Source organism: Trichomycterus rosablanca, chromosome 7 (genome assembly GCF_030014385.1).
Source record: "Trichomycterus rosablanca isolate fTriRos1 chromosome 7, fTriRos1.hap1, whole genome shotgun sequence".
NCBI lineage: Eukaryota > Metazoa > Chordata > Actinopteri > Siluriformes > Trichomycteridae > Trichomycterus > Trichomycterus rosablanca.
Window position 1 is genome coordinate 3,840,001 of NC_085994.1, and position 21,404 is coordinate 3,861,404.

The 21,404-nt window shown below is 43.6% G+C and overlaps 1 protein-coding gene across 2 annotated transcripts in view; it reads right to left on the reverse strand.

Annotated features, from left to right (window-relative positions):
* The window catches only part of fbxl17 (F-box and leucine-rich repeat protein 17), a 376,795-nt gene that overhangs the window by 100,202 nt on the left and 255,189 nt on the right, over positions 1-21,404 (reverse strand). For both annotated transcript variants that reach the window (XM_062998260.1, XM_062998261.1), the window contains exon 8: positions 11,439-11,515. In XM_062998260.1, coding sequence (XP_062854330.1) covers positions 11,439-11,515 — 77 coding nt within the window. The remainder of the gene's footprint in view (positions 1-11,438; positions 11,516-21,404) is intronic.

The window sequence follows — 21,404 nt, forward strand, 5'->3', positions numbered from 1 at the left end:
ACACACACACACACACACACACACACACACACACACACACACACACACACACACACACACACAGACACACACACAGACACACAGTGAGAGAAAACTGAACAGAATAAAAGAGAGTGGACCGAGTGGACCGAGAGACAATAACAGCTGCCAGCAGAAAGACTCCAATCACAGAGAGACTGAAGAAGCGCCGCGAGGCTCCGTGGGGACCGAATTCTAATTCTAATGAATCTGGCGGCCCGGAGGAGCGAGAGCGCCAAGCATGATGTCACTTTCATTTTTTAGCGAGGGACAGGCGCAACAGTAAACCTCGTCTCTCTGAACGGTTCCCATGAACGAACGTCAGGCACTCGGACGAGATCTCGCACACACACACACCCACACCCACACCCACACCCACACCCACACACACACACACCCACACCCAGGTACAAATCAGAGGTTTGCTGGTAGGTGTTACATAAACACACATCAGGACCCTGACACAACCGTTTATAAGCTCTCTAATAAAGATTATGGGTGTGTTCGAAAACCTAGGGAGCTGCCTTGCTGTCTCACTGTCTACATAGGCAGCTGCCTTAGTAGAGAGGATTCTATAAGTCAGGTTATTCGAACGCACTACTTAGACAGCAATTCCATCGGGTTTCGCGTTCAGCATTTAGCATCTTGCCATTAAAACCAATAAACTGAGGTAGCACAGCACGCTAACGTCAATATAACATCTTCCTTCATGTACCGATAACGGCTAAATTTCCTGGCAAGCCCGAACTTGCAAATAAAAACACTCGGTACAAGTTTATACAAGTTAAAAATCAGTAATATTTTATTTACGTTTGAAAATAACTCCATTCGTTTCTCAGCCATGTTTATTTTTCTGTGAGAGAAGAGCACCCGACCCGCAATGAATGCTGGGATTGCCTTGATCACTAAGGCAGCGTCGGATGCTCACTCGTTCTTGAGCCAAAATAACATTGAAATGTTAAGATGCCTCAGAAGTGAGGATTTTAAAGCATCTAGGATTTCGAACAGCCTCCTTCTCGGGAGCGCAGCACAGGATGACGTAAAATGCGTCTATGTAGAGAGAGAGCTAGCTTTTCGAACACACACTATGTCTATGACAATTTAGTGTCTCCAATTCACCCACTTGCACATCATGACAGGAACGGTAGTCACTCATTACACAAGATTCATCAGTTCACAAGTTTAATATCAAACACAGTCATGGACGATTTAGTATCTTCAGTTCACCTCACTTGCACGTCTTTGTACTGTGGGAGGAAACCGGAGCTCCTGGAGGAAACCCACACAGGCACAGGGAGAACACGCAAACTCCACACAGAAAGGACCCGGACCGCCCCACCCGGGGATCGAACCCAGGACCTTCTTGCTGTGAGGTGACAGTGCTACTCACTTTGATCAGCTTTGATCCCGGTATGTTTGTCGTTTTCTTTTGTGTTTCCTTTACATACTGCGTACACTCTGCCACATTGAGATCGTGATTAAACCCATGTTGCCGCTGACCTTTTCAAAGCTCCTCCAATGAGATGAACTGTTTTATATAATGCAGTAAAAGTGACTCAGGCCGTATGAACAAAGCTTAACGTGAACAAAACTTAACGTGACTTATTGTACTAAAATAACGAGGAATAAGAGAAGTTTAGTGCTCCTGTCTCCTTCTTTTACTACATTAAACCACGTTAAGCTTCATTTATAACCAGAAACGTTTTAAACTCTGGGAGAAGCCGATTCTGATTCTCACAATTTCTCAGAAGCTCGAGCTGTAACACAAGTTTAAAAGTGAAACAGGGAGGAAAATCCAGATAAACACTGGAGCTGTAACCCTGGATCTGATGGTTATTCCACACAAATGCAGATTCGTCTCATATTCACACTTTGATGACGTTTTGCCGCATGGCTCATGCCGAGCGCCCCAAATGTGAGGCGACAGTGCTACCCACTTAGCCACCGTGCCGCCCTGCTGTAGTTGAACAGCAGTGATGACAGCAGTGAGGTTAAGCTATTGGACTAGCAATTGAAAGATCAGTGGTTTGAGCCCTACTACCACCACCACCACCACCAAGTTACCACTGTTGGGCCCCTGAGTGAGACCCTCAACTCTAAACTGTATTATTTTTAATAGTAAATTTTCAACCACAGTTGAACAGCACAGCACAGCACAACAGAGAAGTCTCAAAAATATACAAAAAGCACAAAAGCATTTCTCTATAAGCCACATGAATGTTCCAACATGAGTAATTCTGTTGCAAAAAAATAATTAAAAAAAAACCATGTAACAATTTAACAGCTAAAAAACAAGAACAAACAAACAACCTGTTTCCTGTAAAACGAATCCCAAACATGAGAAACGTCCACAAATTTGAGCGCTCCGCCACACTCCACCACAGGCAGGTATATCGAAACCAGACTCACTAACTCTTTCATTTCAAACTTCTCGGTTTGCCTCTGAAATAAGAGAGACTCCCCGTGTTCCTAAATAAATAATAATAACAGCAATTTTCTGTTTCAGTGATGAGTACAGTAAATGAAAGAGCTGCACCCAGGCAGGAGGCCGTTTAGCACCGTCATCAAGATCTAACCCTGTCGTCTCACGGTCTCGTCTCTCGTTACTCCCCTGATGCTAGTGCTAACAGAGACGACGTATAAGCAGCGCAGGAAGGCGGCCTCGCTTCTCCCGACGAGAACAAAGAGATGTAGCGGCCGGGTGCGACGTCGAGCAGGAGGCTGACGTGTTGCATGATGTGCCGTGTTTGTGAATATAGCTCAGGATCAGCTAAAACACTGACCAATGCAACGTGAATGGTGATTATTTAACCCAGGCCAGGCTTTAGTGTAACAGACTCTGAACTGGTCGTACAGTGTACCTCGTACAGTGTACCGGTGACCCCCGCCAGTCTGACCAGGATTAACCATTAGCTTGTTAGACATCCCACTTCAAAACTGCATCATTTAATTTTCACATTTTACCAGTGTTTATTCTGGTCAGGGTCGCAGTGGGTCAGATGCAGTAACGCACAATGGACTGGGTGCCAATCCCTGACAGCACCACTAAGGGTTTAAACCTTGGATCCCAGCACCAGTGCATACAATTATGTGCATATTATGGAGCTATAACAGCTTCCACTCACCTAGAAAGGCTTTCTTCCAGGTTTTGGAGTGTGTGTAGGGGAATTATTACCCATCTATTAAATAAGTCGGCCTGGCTTGCGATTGATGTTCCGGTTCATCCCAGTGGTGTTCAGCCAATATAAGATTTTAGGTATGAGAACAGAGAAACTGCTATGCAGTGTTCCACACTCAAATTCTTAAAGAATTCAGTTGCAGTTGTAGCCTAGTGGTTAAGGTACTGGATTAGTAATCAGAAAGTTGCCGGTTCAAGCCCCATCACTGCCAGATTGCTACAGTTGGGCCCTTGAGTAAGACCCTTAACCCTAAATTGCTTAGATTGTACACTTTTCTTTACGAAAACAACTTGGCTATAAAAGGAGAAGGAGCTGCCTGGTCCTCAATGCTTTTGGCTCTTGCTTGAAAACTAAACCCAACGCGATTAGTGCCTAGTGCAGGGTTTTTCGAACCCTGGGTCATGAGCCAAAAAAATGGGTCGCAGAGAAAAATAATAACAAATGAATAAACGAATTTCAACAGGTACATAAACACGAAATGAACCTGTAACCTGTAGGCAAGTGGAAGCTCAGCAGTTAAAGTAACAAACTAGTAACTCAAAGGTCGCTGGTTCAAGCCCCACCACTGCCAGGTTGCCACTTTTGAGCCCTTGAGCAAAGCCCTTGACCCTCAATTGCTTACAGCGTAAAGTGTCTCAATTGTAAGTCACTTTGGATAAAGGGGTCTGCTAAATGCTGAAATGAAATGCAAATACACAAACACCCCTTGTGGAGGCTTTATGTTACATCTTGTAAACCGCAGTGGAACCAGATTGCCACCAATTTTAATAATAAAGTATAGTTCATGGTGCGTTTCGTTTTTGATGCATTGTTTGTGTTGCTGGGGTGGGTGGCTCAGTGGGTAGCACTGTCACCTCACATCAAGAAGGTCCTGGGTCCTTTCTGTGCGGAGTTTGCATGTTCTCCCCGTGTCTGTGTGGGTTTCCTCCGGGAGCTCCGGTTTCCTCCCGCAGTCCAAAAACATGCAGTCAGGTTAATTCGAGATACTGAATTGCCCTATAGGTGAATGTGTGTCTGCCCTGTGATGGGCTGGCGCCCCGTCCAGGGTGTTACTGTGTGCCTTGCACCCATTGAAAACCTGGGATAGTCTCCCAATAATATTATTATTATTATTACTTTTATACTTCAAAGCTGGTAAATAGAAGAAGAGAAGAAACACAGCAGTATGTGGCAGATGCAAAACCTCATTTCTGTTACTGAATTCATCAAAGCTGTGCAGGAAATCCAGGAATTACAGGCACATTTATCAAACCCTAAAATGAGGTGTGTGTGAAAAAAAAAAAAAGGGCAGAGAGTTCATCCCGAAAGCTAACACCAGGTATCGTTGATTAATCTCGCCTAAGCAGACAAAAAGCCAAACTAAAGGACCTGGAATGTAAATTCCGAGGTGTCATTAGCGTAGCGTTTTGATCCGGTGCTCATTCATCAACACGCGGACCTGTGAGCGAGCACAAGTCTCGGACACACGGCTCGAAGCCGGAGCGAAACGATTAAAGTCAGGATTCGTTTTACTAAGATAAAACAAATGGTTTCGAGGCCCCGGAGCCAGTCGACACATTAGCGTGGTGCTTATATATAATTACCTTAAGTGGGCTGAAACACATTAGGTCGAGTATCTGAGCTCACTCGGGGGAGAGGTGATTTGTGCCCACATTTTTGGCACCGAATGTCGGCAATTTATAAGCCTCTGTTTTATCATTAAGGCTCTTCATGACGTGGATTATGAACCAGGATCTTCATCAGGGCACCACATCTTTCCGGACAGCTCATACCTATAAAAATCCTCCCAGCTTTGCCCAGACTATATGCAACATACATGGATATACACCGACCAGGCATATCATTATGACCACTGACAGGTGAAGTGAACAACACTGATTATCTCTTCATCACGGCACCTGTTAGTGGGGGGGGGGTATATTAGGCAGCAAGTGAACATTTTATCCTCAAAGTTGATGTTAGAAGCAGGAAGAATGGGCGAGCGTGAGGATCTGAGCGAGTTTGACGCCAGATTGTGATGGCTAGACGACTGGGTCGGAGCATCTCCAAAACTAGCTCTTGTGGGGTGTTCCCGGTCTGCAGTGGTCAGTATCTATCAAAAGTGGTCCAAGGAAGGAACAGTGGTAAACCAACGACAGGCTCATTGATGCACGTGGGGAGCGAAGGCTGACCCGTGTGGTCCGATCCAACAGACGAGCTGCTGTAGCTCAAATTGCTGAAGAAGTTAATGCTGCTTCTGATAGAAAGGTGTCAGAATACACAGAGCATCACAGTTTATTGTGTATGGGGCTGCATAGCCGCAGACCAGTCAGGGTGTCCATGCTGACCCCTGTCCACCGCCGAAAGCACCAGCAATGGGCACGTGAGCATCAGAACTGGACCACGGAGCAATGGAAGAAGATGGCCTGGTCTGATGAATCACGTTTTCTTTTACATCACGTGGATGGCCGGGTGTGTGTGCGCTTACCTGGGGAACACACGGCACCAGGATGCACTATGGGAGGAAGGCAAGCCGGCAGAGGCAGTGTGATGCTTTGGGCGATGTTCTGCTGGGAAACCTCAGGTCCTGCCATCCATGTGGATGTTACTTTGACACGTAGCACCTACCTAAGCATTCCTGCAGACCATGTTCACCCTTTCATGGAGACGCTATTCCCTGATGGCTGTGGCCTCTTTCAGCAGGATGATGCGCCCTGCCACAAAGCAAAAATGCTTCAGGAACGGTTTGAGGAGCACAACAACCAGTTTGAGGTGTTGACTTGGCCTCCAAATTCCCCAGATCTCAATCTGTGGGACGTGCTGGACAAACAAGTCCGATCCATGGCGGCCCCACCTCACAACTTACAGGAGTTAAAGTAATCTGCTGCTGACATCCTGGTGCCAGATACCACAGCACACCTTCAGGGGTCTAGTAGAGTCCATGCCTTGACAGGTCAGCAAAAGGGGGGCAAACACAATATTAGAAAGGTGGTCATAATGTTATGTCTGACCGGTGTATTTATAGCCAGTCTACCTAGACTTAGTAGTACGTGGTGCTTTATTGTAAAGTTGATTTTACTGAAACCGGGAATCACTTAATAAATAAAAGAAGCACATTTTAAAGCCCTCTATAAAAGTACCATGTATAACCCCAACATAAATACATCATCTCCTAAAACATCCATGTTTGCTCGTGAAGCTGAAAACCACATGTGTGCAGGCCCATTGTTCTCAGTTCCTCTGGTAAGAATTTGGGATTCACATTGTGGCATCATAAAAGAACAATTTTCATGGATCATTCACATTGCTTAATCTGGATAATCGTTTCTGGCTCTGTCGATACAGAAAACAAGAACAAGCTGCTGCTGTATGCTGGGCTTATGTTTTACTCAAAAACAAGATATCTGCAGGTATACAGGAAATGAAACTGAAGACTTTATAAGACTTTTAATACCACTTGCAATAAGAAAAAGGCAAAAAAAGCACATGGTGACACCGATAGCATGTTTATACACTGTACTGTAAGTGTGTGACTCCTTGTATTCACTGATGAACCAATAAGTGGGAGTGATCTGAGAATCAGGAAACCTTTGGTAGTGTTTTAGGGGCCATTTGGTGTCATTTCCGTCCCCAGGACATTATATTTATAAATGTTTATAAAGATTAACTTTAAAATGCATTTTTTAATTGAGCAAAGTCTCCTGCACATTGATCTAATTGCAAATTTAGGATGTATAATTTAAAATGTGGGCGGCACGGTGGCTCGGTGGGTAGCACTGTCGCCTCACAGCAAGAAGGTCCTGGGTTCGATTCCCAGGCGGGGCCGGTCCGGGTCCTTTCTGTGCAGAGTTTGCATGTTCTCCCCGTGTCTGTGTGGGTTTGCTCCGGGAGCTCCGGTTTCCTCCCACAGTCCAAAAACATGAAGTCAGGTTAATTGGAGACACTGAATTGCCCTAAAGGTGAATGTGTGTGTGTGTCTGCCCTGTGATGGACTGGCGCCCCCGTCCAGGGTGTTACTGTGTGCCTTGCCCCGTTGAAAAGCTGGGATAGCCTCCAGCACTCCCCCGCGACCCTGATTGGATAAGCGGTTAAGAAAGTGAATGAATTTAAAACATTAATAAAAACTCCCTATAACACTGAAGAAATAGTATTTTTTATGTCCCCACTCTCTAACACAACACTTTACAATGACATACAACGAGTAAAATCTTTCAGAAATCCTTTTTTCCTGCATTGTTTGGTGATTCCAGATCCCATCTACAGTGTATCACAAAAGTGAGTACACCCCTCACATTTCTGCAAATATTTCATTATATCTTTTCATGGGACAACACTATAGAAATAAAACTTGGATATAACTTAGAGTAGTCAGTGTACAACTTGTATAGCAGTGTAGATTTACTGTCTTCTGAAAATAACTCAACACACAGCCATTAATGTCTAAATGGCTGGCAACATAAGTGAGTACACCCCACAGTGAACATGTCCAAATTGTGCCCAAAGTGTCAATATTTTGTGTGACCACCATTATTATCCAGCACTGCCTTAACCCTCCTGGGCATGGAGTTCACCAGAGCTGCACAGGTTGCTACTGGAATCCTCTTCCACTCCTCCATGATGACATCACGGAGCTGGTGGATGTTAGACACCTTGAACTCCTCCACCTTCCACTTGAGGATGCGCCACAATTGCTCAATTGGGTTTAGTCCATCACCTTTACCTTCAGCTTCCTCAGCAAGGCAGTTGTCATCTTGGAGGTTGTGTTTGGGGTCGTTATCCTGTTGGAAAACTGCCATGAGGCCCAGTTTTCGAAGGGAGGGGATCATGCTCTGTTTCAGAATGTCACAGTACATGTTGGAGTTCATGTTTCCCTCAATGAACCGCAGCTCCCCAGTGCCAGCAACACTCATGCAGCCCAAGACCATGATGCTACCACCACCATGCTTGACTGTAGGCAAGATACAGTTGTCTTGGTACTTCTCACCAGGGCGCCGCCACACATGCTGGACACCATCTGAGCCAAACAAGTTTATCTTGGTCTCGTCAGACCACAGGGCATTCCAGTAATCCATGTTCTTGGACTGCTTGTCTTCAGCAAACTGTTTGCTGGCTTTCTTGTGCGTCAGCTTCCTTCTGGGATGACGACCATGCAGACCGAGTTGATGCAGTGTGCAGCGTATGGTCTGAGCACTGACAGGCTGACCTCCCACGTCTTCAACCTCTGCAGCAATGCTGGCAGCACTCATGTGTCTATTTTTTAAAGCCAACCTCTGGATATGACGCCGAACACGTGGACTCAACTTCTTTGGTCGACCCTGGCGAAGCCTGTTCCGAGTGGAACCTGTCCTGGAAAACCGCTGTATGACCTTGGCCACCATGCTGTAGCTCAGTTTCAGGGTGTTAGCAATCTTCTTATAGCCCAGGCCATCTTTGTGGAGAGCAACAATTCTATTTCTCACATCCTCAGAGAGTTCTTTGCCATGAGGTGCCATGTTGAATATCCAGTGGCCAGTATGAGAGAATTGTACCCAAAACACCAAATTTAACAGCCCTGCTCCCCATTTACACCTGGGACCTTGACACATGACACCAGGGAGGGACAACGACACATTTGGGCACAATTTGGACATGTTCACTGTGGGGTGTACTCACTTATGTTGCCAGCAATTTAGACATTAATGGCTGTGTGTTGAGTTATTTTCAGAAGACAGTAAATCTACACTGCCATACAAGTTGTACACTGACTACTCTAAGTTATATCCAAGTTTCATGTCTATAGTGTTGTCCCATGAAAAGATATAATGAAATATTTGCAGAAATGTGAGGGGTGTACTCACTTTTGTGATACACTGTATGTTTTCAATATTTTTTGGGGTTAAAATCCATGTTTTAGACACGTCCCCAGGTTTTCACTCAGTCCCGTTACTCCTTCTGAAAAATGTGGAAATATTCTCATCAATCAAGTCACATTTTGAACAGAAATGTTCATTATCTGTATCTACTGAACGTCACGGGAGGAGCAAAACTAAATTCTCACTTTTTTCCCCTGAATGTTTGATAATAATGTAACTTTGAGAAGATTCATCCCAACGTTCAGTCCTGTTATCTACATTTTTTCTAAATTGTTATTTAATTTAAAAAGAACATTGTCATAAATCAATAGACTGTGCCCGCTGCCCGCTGACTGTCCATGCTGCTACATTTCATGTATTTACTATTTCTAGACTAAAAACTCCTGTTACTCATATACAGCTCATCTTCCATTTACAAACCTTGTAAAAATGAAACAAAATTGCCTGAGATTTGACCAAAACACATTCTGAGTGGTTGAGAGTGTTTGTTACTAGATTCAGTGCTGAACAAAGATAAAAAACGAAGTTTAAGTTCATCCAGTTACTACACGCCAATGGTACCCATTCTGTACCCAGCCATGGAGCCGAATGTCATCCGGAGGTCTGTGCCCGATGCTGCCGTCACTGAAGCTGGTAAGTTAGCTGGTATAATGCTGCTTTAAATGGAGGTGGAAGTGACAGAACAGTACTGGCAAGTGGTTGGTGTTTGCTGGCAAGATTAAAACCAGTTTTTGTTAGATTTACTTTGTCATTCCAAGAGTACTAACGTTCCCAGTAGCTAACTGCAAGTAATTTACGTTACTGGAATTCTTGGAGGAAATGAACTATTGCCGCTGGATTCGCTACGTTTAGTCCGATATTAAAACAGCAAGATACAGAAAATCATACAGAGATTGCAAAATGTCTGTGGCAAGACCTTTAGCAGACAGATTTAATATATTTTAAGGCATTTTTAAAGTCAAATTAAGAGTTTTTAAGGATCAGTGGACACCCTGCATAAAAGTCTATTGCAAGCAAAATAAAGAACATTATATCAGAGAACTCTGCACTGTTTAAAAATACCTGGCAACCTGAAAGATGTGAATTTTCATAACCTGAATAAGCCGTACAGAAAACTGGCAAACGCAACCACATTCAAAATACACTTTTTTTTTTCATTTCTTCGATATTTCCTTCACATTTAGGTTTTCTGTTCAGGTCGTACCCTCTGAATTGGCCCAAAACATCAACAAGGAACTCTATTTATTAACTAGGACTATTTTATTAACAACCTGAGTCTGATTAAAGGAATATAAGGAATCTGGAGACCATTAAATGCACTGCACAAAATAGAACCAAGACCTTTGGAAGATGGATTAAAGAGCTTGTAAGTCAAATTAAGCATTTTTTAAAAAAGATAAATGAATTAAATACTTTTTTAAGATGGTTTAAAGTATCTGCAGACACTCTGCATAAAAGTCTTAAAGAGAAGCGATTGCAAGCAACTGAAGAACAATGCAAGACAGCTCAGCGCTGTTTAAATAATACCTGGCAACCTGAAAGACGTAAATTTTAATAACCTGTATAAGCCGTACAGCAAACTGGCAACTGCAACCACAACCACACAGGGTCAGAATCCACTTCCTTTGTTAATTTCTTTAATATTTCCTTCACATTTAGAGTTCTTTTACTCAGGTCATTGGCAACCTGAAATATGTGAATTTTCATAACCTGAATAAGTCATACAGAAAACTGGCAAACACAACCACATTAGAGACTAAACACATATATTTTTGTACATTTCCCTAATATATCCTTCACATTTAGGTTTTCTGTTCAGGTCGTGCCCTCTGAATCGGCCCAAGACATCAACAAGGAACTCAGAGTATTTTATTAATAACCTGAGTCTGATTAAAGGAATATAAGGAATCTGGAGACTGCAAAATGTAATGCATGAAAATTAAACCAACATTTTATTTAACATCTGTGGCAAGACCTTTGGAAGATAGATTTATTACATTTTAAAGTAAAATTAAGACTTTTTAAGGATCTGCAGACACCCTACATAAAAGTCTTAAAGAGAAATGATTGCAAGCAGCTAAAGAACATTATGCCAGAGAGCTCTGAGTTATTTAAAAATACCTGGCAACCTGAAAGATATACATTTTCATAACCTGAATAAGCCGTACAGAAAACTGGCAACCACAACCACATTACAGTAAGAAAACAATTTTCTTTGCAACTTTCCTTGCATATCTATTGATATATCTTTCACATTTGGGTTTTCTGCCCTCTGCCCTGGGTCGTGCCCTCTGAATTGACCCAAGACCCCCCAGGTCCCAGGTAAACAGATAATTCTTCAAAACCCCACACCACAGAGGAGCAGTTTCATGTTAGAATGTGGTTGTAATAACGTCTGAGCAGTACTCACCATAGTCTGTGATCTTGCAGGACACCAGGTACAGTTCTTTCAGACTTCGTCCCTCTTTGGCGATGATTTCCACACATCTGCAGGAAAGCGAGTAAAGAAACGGGTCAGACGAGTCTACAGGCCTTCGAGGAGTCATAAAAACTTTTGAAAGGTCAGAACGTTGACTCATGCTTTGCTCTGGCTAATATCGGATATTGCCGTCAACTTGACAGCAGCAGCGAGCAACAATATTTCAGCTCGTGTTGCCACATGGGCGACGTAAGCGCTCGTAAGTCCATCACCTGAGACTAATACGTTCCTGCTGACCGCCGAACGTCCCCATCGTTAAAACAACACGTCTACAGATCTGATCTTCAAAAACCCCACAGTATTGAATTTGTTCTGTCTGATTCCATTTGATTTGATTTATAACTAAAATGCTTCTAGATAAAAAGGGGCCTCCATATAAAATTTACTGAAGCCAGAGCTTCAAAACGAAGAACGCTGCGCCCATCTTTATACCAGCTTCTCTCAGTAAATCCATGCAGCGATTCTCTTGGACAGCTTTTAATGAGCTGTGCATTAGCATAAACAAATCTAATCTATCGCTTTGCTTCTATTTTCTTCTGGAATAAATAAGTCAGCTCAGACGTGCAGTCTTCTTTCTAGAATTACAGCTTTGACTCAATAAGCAATCAAAGCTGAGCCAGAACTCTGCTTTCGAGGTCACTCAGGTGGCACAGCGTTCGAACTGTCGAACTTGTCGGTTCGAAGCTCAGCTCTGCTACGTGACTCTTGTGACTCTCCGTATGCGATACGGATCTTCATATGAACCCGACTCGTCCAGGTAAAACACACTAGCACACCAGACCTGACGTCACAACGACTGTTTTGTGTGAGGGAGGGACTGCCGGACAGGGTTCCTCATAACTGCTGCCATCACGGCCTACGCTGGCTGATCAATGGTGCCTGCACAGAGACGGGGGACAACGGAGATCAGTGCGTGACTCTTCGTACGCAATACGGATCTCCATATGAACCCGACTCGTCCAGGTGAAAAGAAGCGGTCAGCTGGTGTTAGTCAGGGCTCTCCTCGGTCAGAAGTAGAAGTCAGCATCCACTCATACCAGCACAACACACACTAACACACCACCACCATGTCAGTGTCACTGCAGTGCTGAGAATGATCCACCACCTAAATAATACCTGCTCTGTGGTGGTCCTGTGGTGGTCCTGACCATTGAAGAACAGGGTGAAAGCAGGCTAAAAAAGTATGTAGAGAAACAGATGGACTACAGTCAGTAATTGTAGAACTACAAAGTGCTTCTATATGGTAAGTGGAGCTGATAAAATGGACAGTGAGGTAGAAACAAGGAGGTGGTTTTAATGTTATGGCTGATCGGTGTAAAGCATGTGTAGCAAAAGGTGCTTCCAATATAGTCAAAACCACCACTTATAGTGGACAAGCTGATTTTCTACAAGCAAAAACACATTAGAGAAATGACAGAAGTCCATTTTGCTTTTGAGAGTACAGATGACGCCCACTGATACAGTCCCGTTTCAATCAAGACAACTGAATTAGTACCTCGTGCTTCACAAAAGAACAGACCGCTCGACGCCCCAACCTGCGACCACAAGCTCTATTTTATTTGGTATGTTTTGATTCTCCATTTCCACCCCAAACGATCTTGTGAAATGTGCAGGACGAGTAAATTTGATCCCCCTGTCCAGCCGTCGTAAAAGATCATTAACCAGCCATCGTTTGTCCATCAACCCAGTAAATGTGGCTCTTTCAGAACCCCCCCTCCCCCCCGACTGAATCTAATGCACAAAAACAATTTAAGAGAACTAATTCTGTTTCTGCTTCTCTGTAGATGCACTTTAGTGAATCTCAGTGAACGTGCAGGACTGCTGGAGCCAGGCTGGTCCTTCTGTCACATCATTCTGTTAAAATTATAGTAAATGATTAAGCATCATCAGATCATGTTGTGGCAACCGTTCTGCAAATACAGCAGCGCACCGAGAGCACGGAGAGTACAGGACAGGAAGTCGAGGGCAAGTCATTCCTGTTTTCCTCCGAGAGCTCGTTATAAAGCGCCCTAGATTCAGGGGTTACGCCAGACGTAATTAAGGTTGGCAGAGTATTTTATTAACACACTGGGTCTGATTAAAGGGATTTAAGGAATCTGGAGACTGTAAAATGCAAAGCGTGAAAATAAAACCAACATTTTATTTATCGTCTGTGGCAAGACCTTCGGAAGATGGATTTAAAAGATTGTAAGTCAAATTAAGGCTTTTTTAAATGAACGTTATACTTTTAAAGACTTTAAGAATCCGTGGGCACCCTGCATAAAAGAACATAAACTTAAGAACATTATGCCAGAGAGCTCTGTGTTGTTTAAAAATATCTGGCAACCTGAAAGATGTGAATTTTTATAACCTGAATAAGCCGTACAGAAAACTGGCAACTGCAACCACATTAGAGACTCTTAAAGACCTCCGTCCCACTATTTTATTAACAACCTGGGTCTGACTAAAGGAATCTAAGGAATCTGGAGAGTGTAAAATGTAGATTTTAGACTTTTTAAGGATCTGCAGACCCCCTGCATAAAAGTCTTAAAAGAAGTGATAGCAAGCAACTAAAAAACCTAAAATATGATAATTTTCATAACCTAAATAAGTCGCACAGAAAACTGGCAACCACAACCACATTAGAGACTAAATAAATTTTTATTTGGAAATGTCCTCGCGTATTTCTTGATATATCCTTTACATTTAGGTTTTCTGTTCAGGTCGTGCCCTCTGAATTCACCCAAAACCCCCTGTCCCAGGTAAACAGATCATTCTCCAGTTAGAGGATTGGTATCAACATGGGACTCCGGTCTGATTTAAAGAACCCAAAAAACAGACCAAATAGTCTTAACTGTACTCAAAAGCTGCATGATTAAAAAAACCCACATTTTCTTTTTCCTGAGGTCAGCTCCGACTACGTCCACACTGTATTCCAATTTGCTGCCCAAATCAAATTCTCGTTGGAGGGACGGTCACGCTGGCATTTAAATGTGCTCTGTATCCGACACTAATGAAAACAGATCTCGCTCCTGAACCCATCCACCAGCCCAGAGTCATGGTCCGTCTGGGATTCATCCAGAGCTTTATGGACTCGGGATTTATCCTCACAAACGTTTTTAGAGCCGATATCGCCGCTCTGATACGATGGATTTTCATTATACTCACATCCAAAGTAACTGGAATCTTCTTTCCTCATCTAATAGTTTGATTAAAGTCATTTGGCAGACGTTGTTGGTAAATTGCTGCTTGTGGGATCAGTGGTCTAAAAAATACATGGTTTTTAATCCATGCTAATAAAAGTGTGTTTATTTATTCTTCCATTATTTCATGTTAATTAGATGGTAATACAATAACATAAAAAAACAAAGAACATATTAAATAATACATTTTTAACAGCTACTTATTGAAGGTTTTGCCTGCTGCTAAATCTCAAATATGAGAGAGAGAGCCATTTAAAAACTACAATCTGAAAATCACCAGTTTGCGCTTGATGCCGCAGCAGTAAAACACGCTTCAACACCAGACCTGGTGCTGGAGCCTATCCCAGCTTTTCAATGGGTGCTAGGCACACAGTAACACCCTGGACGGGGCGCCAGTCCATCGCAGGGCAGACACACACACACACACACACTCATACACACACCCATCCACCTATAGGGCAATTCAGTGTCTCCAATTAGCCTGGCTGCATGTTTTTGGACTGTGGGAGGAAACCGGAGCTCCCGGAGAAAACCTATTCTGACACGGGGAGAACATGCAAACTCCACACAGAAGGGACCCGGACAGGCCCACCCGGGGGTCGAACCCAGGATCTTCTTGCTGTGAGGCGACAGTGCTACCCACTTAGCCAACATGCCGCCCTTTTAATAAAGCTTAATAAAGTAAAAAAACAATCATAATAATTATATTTTAATCACTATCACACGATATGACTGATGAATCTTGTGTAACCAGTAGCTACCTGTTCTGTCATGAATGTAACCAAGAGTGTAAAACATGACGTTAAAATCCTAATAAAATGAATAAATAAAAATATTCGGCTGAAACAGGTGGAGACGAGGATAATAAAAGAGTCCACGTCCATCAACCTCTTTCCTTATCCCTGCTATCTGAATAGTACGAGCTATTTCAGGTAACGCCGTCGACCGGTCCTGACTCATGACTCGAAGCTTTTATGTCTAATAAAGAGATGATAGAAGTGGTCGCCATGACAACAAAGCCACTTCAGCATCAGGCAATTAGGCTGCATGTGAAGTCGGAGCGAAGGGAAGCGAACGGGCGGCGGCGGGGGGTGGGGAATGGGGTGGTTGGGGGGGTGGGGGGAGGGGGGGAGGGGGGGAGGGGGGCTTGAGCGGGGGGCGAGAGCTAACCCATCCACAGGGACAGATATACAGGAAAACAGAAAAACAACAACAAGAACAAGAAGAATAAGAAGAAATAAATATCATTTACTGATGGATGAACATAATATAACGATGATGCAAGATCTAAAAGAAGCCTGATATCGTGACAGAACATTTAACTTCGTTCCTCCAAATGATTATTTATTTTAATGTATTCAAGCTGGAGGCTGAAAAGGAAATACTTCTAGTGGACGAGTTGATTTTCTGCAAGCGATGAGGACACAGATGTGACTGTGGGCGGAAAAAATAAAAATATAAATAAAAAAACTGCTTTTACATTTACATTTTCAGCATTTAGCAGACGCCTTTATCCAAAGCGACTTACAGTACTGGGACAGTATATAGTCCAAGCAATTGAGGGTTAAGGGCCTTGTTTAAGGGCCCAACAGCAACAACCTGGCAGTGATGGGGTTTGAACCAGCGACCTTCTGATTACTAGTCCAGTACCTTAACAGTTATTCTACAGTACAACTGCCTAACTGCTTTTGAGCATCTCTGTTGAGTAGAGACGATGCCTACCGATACAGTCCCGTGTTTATTAGGATTTTAACGGGGCGGCACAGTGGCTAGGTGGGTAGCACTGTCGCCTCACAGCAAGAAGGTCCTGGGTTCGATCCCCAGACGGGGCGGTCTAGGTCCTTTCTGTGTGGAGTTTGCATGTTCTCCCTGTGTCTGCGTGGGTTTCCTCTGGGCGCTCCGGTTTCCTCCCACAGTCCAAAAACATGCAGTCAGGTTAATTGGAGACACTGAATTGCCCTATAGGTGAATGTGTGTGTGTGTGTGTGTATGCCCTGTGATGGACTGGCGTTACTGTGTGCCTTGCGCCCATTGAAAAGCTGGGATTGGATCCAGCACCCCGCAACCCTGATTGGATAAGCAGTTAAGAAAGTGAGTGAGAGGATTTTAACGTCATGTTTTACACCATTTGGTTACATTAATGACAGGACAGGTACACAAGAGTACTCAAGAGTACTGTAGGAGGAAGCCGGAGCTCCCAGAGGAAACCTACACAGACACGGGGAGAACATGCAAAATCCACACAGAAAGGACCCAAACTGCTCCACCTGGAAATCAAACCCAGGACCTTCTTGCTGAGAGGCGACAGTGCCACCCACCTAGCAGTTAAGGTACTGGACTAGTAATCAGAAGGTCACTGGTTCAAGTGCCACATCTGCCACGTTGCCACTGTTGGGCCCTTAAACAAGGCCCTTAACCCACACAGTTGCTTGACTGTATACTGTCACAGTACTATAACTTGCTTTGGATAGAAGCGTCCTCTAAATGCCGAGACTGTAAATGTTTCAATCAAGACGATTTGGGTCTCATGCTTTACGAAAGAACAGACCACTCAACGCTCCAACCCGCGACCACAACCTTTATTTTATTTATTTATTTACTTATTTTATTTTCCATTTCCATCTTAAATGAGGGGGAGTGCTGACCTGAACACAGGGACAACAATACAGGAAAAAACAACAAGAAGAAGAAATAAAGATCCTGTCCGCTGAATATCACATTGATGGATGAACATAATATAACGATGATGCAAGATTTTAAAGAAAGCCTGATATTGTGACAGAACATTTAACTACTCATTTTAATGTATTCAAGCTGGAGGCTAAAAAGGAAATAAAAATAAGCTAAACTTTTTAGTCTTTTTTCTGTTTATCTATTTATGTTCTGCTCTTTCTGGATGGCTCTATTAAAGTACGATGATTGGGCACACACTGAGGAATTTATATCTATAAACTGAAGCATACTGAGACGCATTTCTACACTATATAAGTGTATGTTTAGATGTGTATTTATTATAATGTTTACATCATTTAGTGGAACAGTTTACAAGCCAGTAGTGGTGGAGCCAGTAGTTAGTAGAGGATGCTGGATGTGGCAGAGATGAAGATGTTGGGGTTCCCGTCGGGAGTGACGAGGATGGACAGGATCAGGAAGGAGTTTATTAGGAGGGTGGCACAGGTGGGATGTTTTGGAGACAAAGTCAGGAAGGCCAAGTTGTTTGTTTGGTTGTTTGGATGTTAACACCATGTTTAATACATACACTGCCTGTCCAAAAAAAGGTCACCACCTGGATTTAACAATTTGCTAGGGAGCATAAAGATTGGACTCTGGAGCAATGGAAGAAGGTCATGTGGTCTGATGAGTCCAGATTTTGCCTGTTCCAGAGTGATGGGCTCATCAGGGTAAGAAGAGAGGCGGCTGAAGTGATGCACCCATCATGCCTAGTGCCTACCGTACAAGCCTGTGGGGGCAGTGCTGTGATCTGGGGTCGCTGCAGTCGGTCAGGTCTAGGTTCAGCAACGTTATGTGCCCAAGTAAAGAGGTCAGCTGACTACCTGAATATACTGAACCACCAGGTTATTCCATCCATGGATTTTTTTCTTCCCTGATGGCACGGTCATTTTCCAAGATGACAATGTCAGGATTCATCGGGCTCAGATTGTGAAAGAGTGGTTCAGGGAGCATGAGGCATCATTTTCACACATGGATTGGCCACCACAGAGTCCAGACCTGAACCCCATTGAGAATCTTTGGGATGTGCTGGAGAAGACTTTGTGCAGTGGTCCAAATCTCCCATCATCAATACAAGATCTTGGGGAAAAATTAATGCAACTCTGTACAGAAATAAATGTTGTGACATTGCAGAAGCTTGTGGAAATGATGCCACAGCAAATGCGTGCCGTAATCAAAGCTTAAAGGCGGTCCAACCAAATGTTAGAAGGTGTGACCTTTTTTTTGGCCAGGCAGTATATGTGTGTCATTTTATAGCATATAAATAAATAAAATACAATGAAATAAATAAAAAGCTGCTAGCTTTGTGTTTAACAGTAGACATACACACATCTTTTTAAATATGGCTTTTTAGGTACAGTGCTGGTTGAGTTGTGTTTTTTCGAGGGATTAAAATCTTTATTTACAGCCAGTCCGACCGTTTCCGAGTCCTATTAAGAGACACAGAGGTGTTAGACTGAGACGGGAGCGAGGTGCTGATTGATACGGAGTGGAACTGTGTGTATGAGGGTCACCGTCTCGCTGTGTACGTGTCAGTACGCCGTCATACTGAGCTGCCGGAAAAATAATAATAAAGCCGTCAGCTGTCAGGTGGAGAAGGTAAATGAGGCGACCCCTGTTACCTTCTGTCCTTCAGAGCAACAAGCATGAGCCCCACGTCCAATTCTTCTATTTTTTTTTTTTTTTTTGTATTTCAGAAATGACATACAGTGTTTTACAAGGCGGTTTATCGTGTAGCATCATTTTACATGTGAACGATCCGTTACAATTCCATGTATGACAGATCTCTACCAAAGATAAGTGGACATATATATATATATACATATATCAGCCACCGATCAAACCACCTACTTGTTTCTACACTCACTGTCCATTTTATCAGCTCCACTTACCATATAAAAGCACTTTGTAGTTCTACAATTACTGACTGTAGTCTATCTGTTTCTCTACATGCTTTGTTAGCCCCCTTTCATGCTGTTCTTCAATGGTCAGGACCCCAACAGGACCACCACAGAGCAGGTATTATTTAGGTGGTGGATCATTCTCAACACTGCAGTGACACTGACATGGTGGTGGTGTGTTAGTGTGTATTGTGCTGGTATGAGTGGATCAGACACAGCAGCGCTGCTGGAGTTTTTAAACACCTCACTGTCCCTGCTGGACTGAGAATAGTACACCAACCAAAAAAATATTCAGCCAACAGCTCCCCGTGGGCAGCGTCCTGTGATCACTGTTGTAGCCTAGCGGTTAAGGTACTGGACTAGTAACCAAAAGGTTGCCACTGCCAAGTTGCCACTGTTGGGCCCTTGAGCAAGACCCTTAACCCTCAGTTGCTCAGACTGTACACTGTCACAATGCTGTAAGTCGCTTTGGATAAAAGCATCTTCTAAATGCCAAAAATGTAAATGTCTAGAAAATGACCGACTCAAACAGCAGCAATAGATGAGCGATCGTCTCTGACTTTACATCTACAAGGTGGACCAACTAGGTAGGAGTGTCTAATAGAGTGGACAGTGAGTGGACACAGTGTTTGAAAACTCCAGCAGCGCTGCTGTGTCTGATCCACTCATACCAGCACAACACACACTAACACACCACCACCATGTCAGTGTCCCTGCAGTGCTGAGAATGATCCACCACCTAAATAATACCTGCTCTGTGGTGGTCCTGTGGGGGTCCTGACCACTGAAGAACAGCATGAAAGGGAGCTAACAGAGTGTGTACAGAAACAGATGGACTACAGTCAGTAATTGTAGAACTACAAAGTGCTTCTATAGGGTCAGTGGAGCTGATTAAATGGACAGTGAGTGTAGAAACAAGGAGGTGGTTTAAATGGTCATACATTTGGTCAGAAATTGTTCTTAATCTGTTTATTTTATGCAGGTTCTTGCTCCGTCTCATCGACAGCTTACTTCGTTCACACGTATCCGGAGACGCTCCTGTAGTTTGGGATTGGCTCCACCCGGGCGGGTTGGTCACCCGAAGACTAATACAACATCAGCAGCTGTGAAAATAACCGCAGGACTTGTTCAATTCCCCCCTGTCGTATAAAAGCAGCCATGTTTTTGATATGATGTCGTCGGGGGAACGCTATTCGCCCACAAACATAAACAAAAGTTTGGCTGAGTGAAAAACACTGAATAATTCATCAGCCGACCGTGTTCAGCAGAAGCACCGGCGTGTTCACGGAGAGAAGAGTCAGACCGACACAGGAGGAGCTGCGTCCTCTTCCGAATCTGGAGATATCTGGCGTACACGTGTTTGAAGGATTCACTCAAACCAAACTTCACCTTTAATATACACTCACTGAGCACTTTATTAGGAACACCTATCCTGGAAGTACGTTCAGCCATTATCCCCATACAGATGAACCACGTGGGTATTTATTCTTTAACCATTTAATAAAAATTATAAGCCTGGCCACATAGATCCCAATAAATTACCCAAAGGCTACATACAGTGTATCACGAAAGTGAGTACACCCCTCACATTTCTGCAAATATTTCATTATATCTTTTCATGGGACAACACTATAGACATGAAACTTGGATATAACTTAGAGTAGTCAGTGTACAGCTTGTATAGCAGTGTAGATTTACTGTCTTCTGAAAATAACTCAACACACAGCCATTAATGTCTAAATAGCTGGCAACATAAGTGAGTACACCCCACAGTGAACATGTCCAAATTGTGCCCAAATGTGTCGTTGTCCCTCCCTGGTGTCATGTGTCAAGGTCCCAGGTGTACATGGGGAGCAGGGCTGTTATATTTGGTGTTTTGGGTACAATTCTCTCATACTGGCCACTGGATATTCAACATGGCACCTCATGGCAAAGAACTCTCTGAGGATGTGAGAAATAGAATTGTTGCTCTCCACAAAGATGGCCTGGGCTATAAGAAGATTGCTAACACCCTGAAACTGAGCTACAGCATGGTGCCCAAGGTCATACAGCGGTTTTCCAGGACAGGTTCCACTCGGAACAGG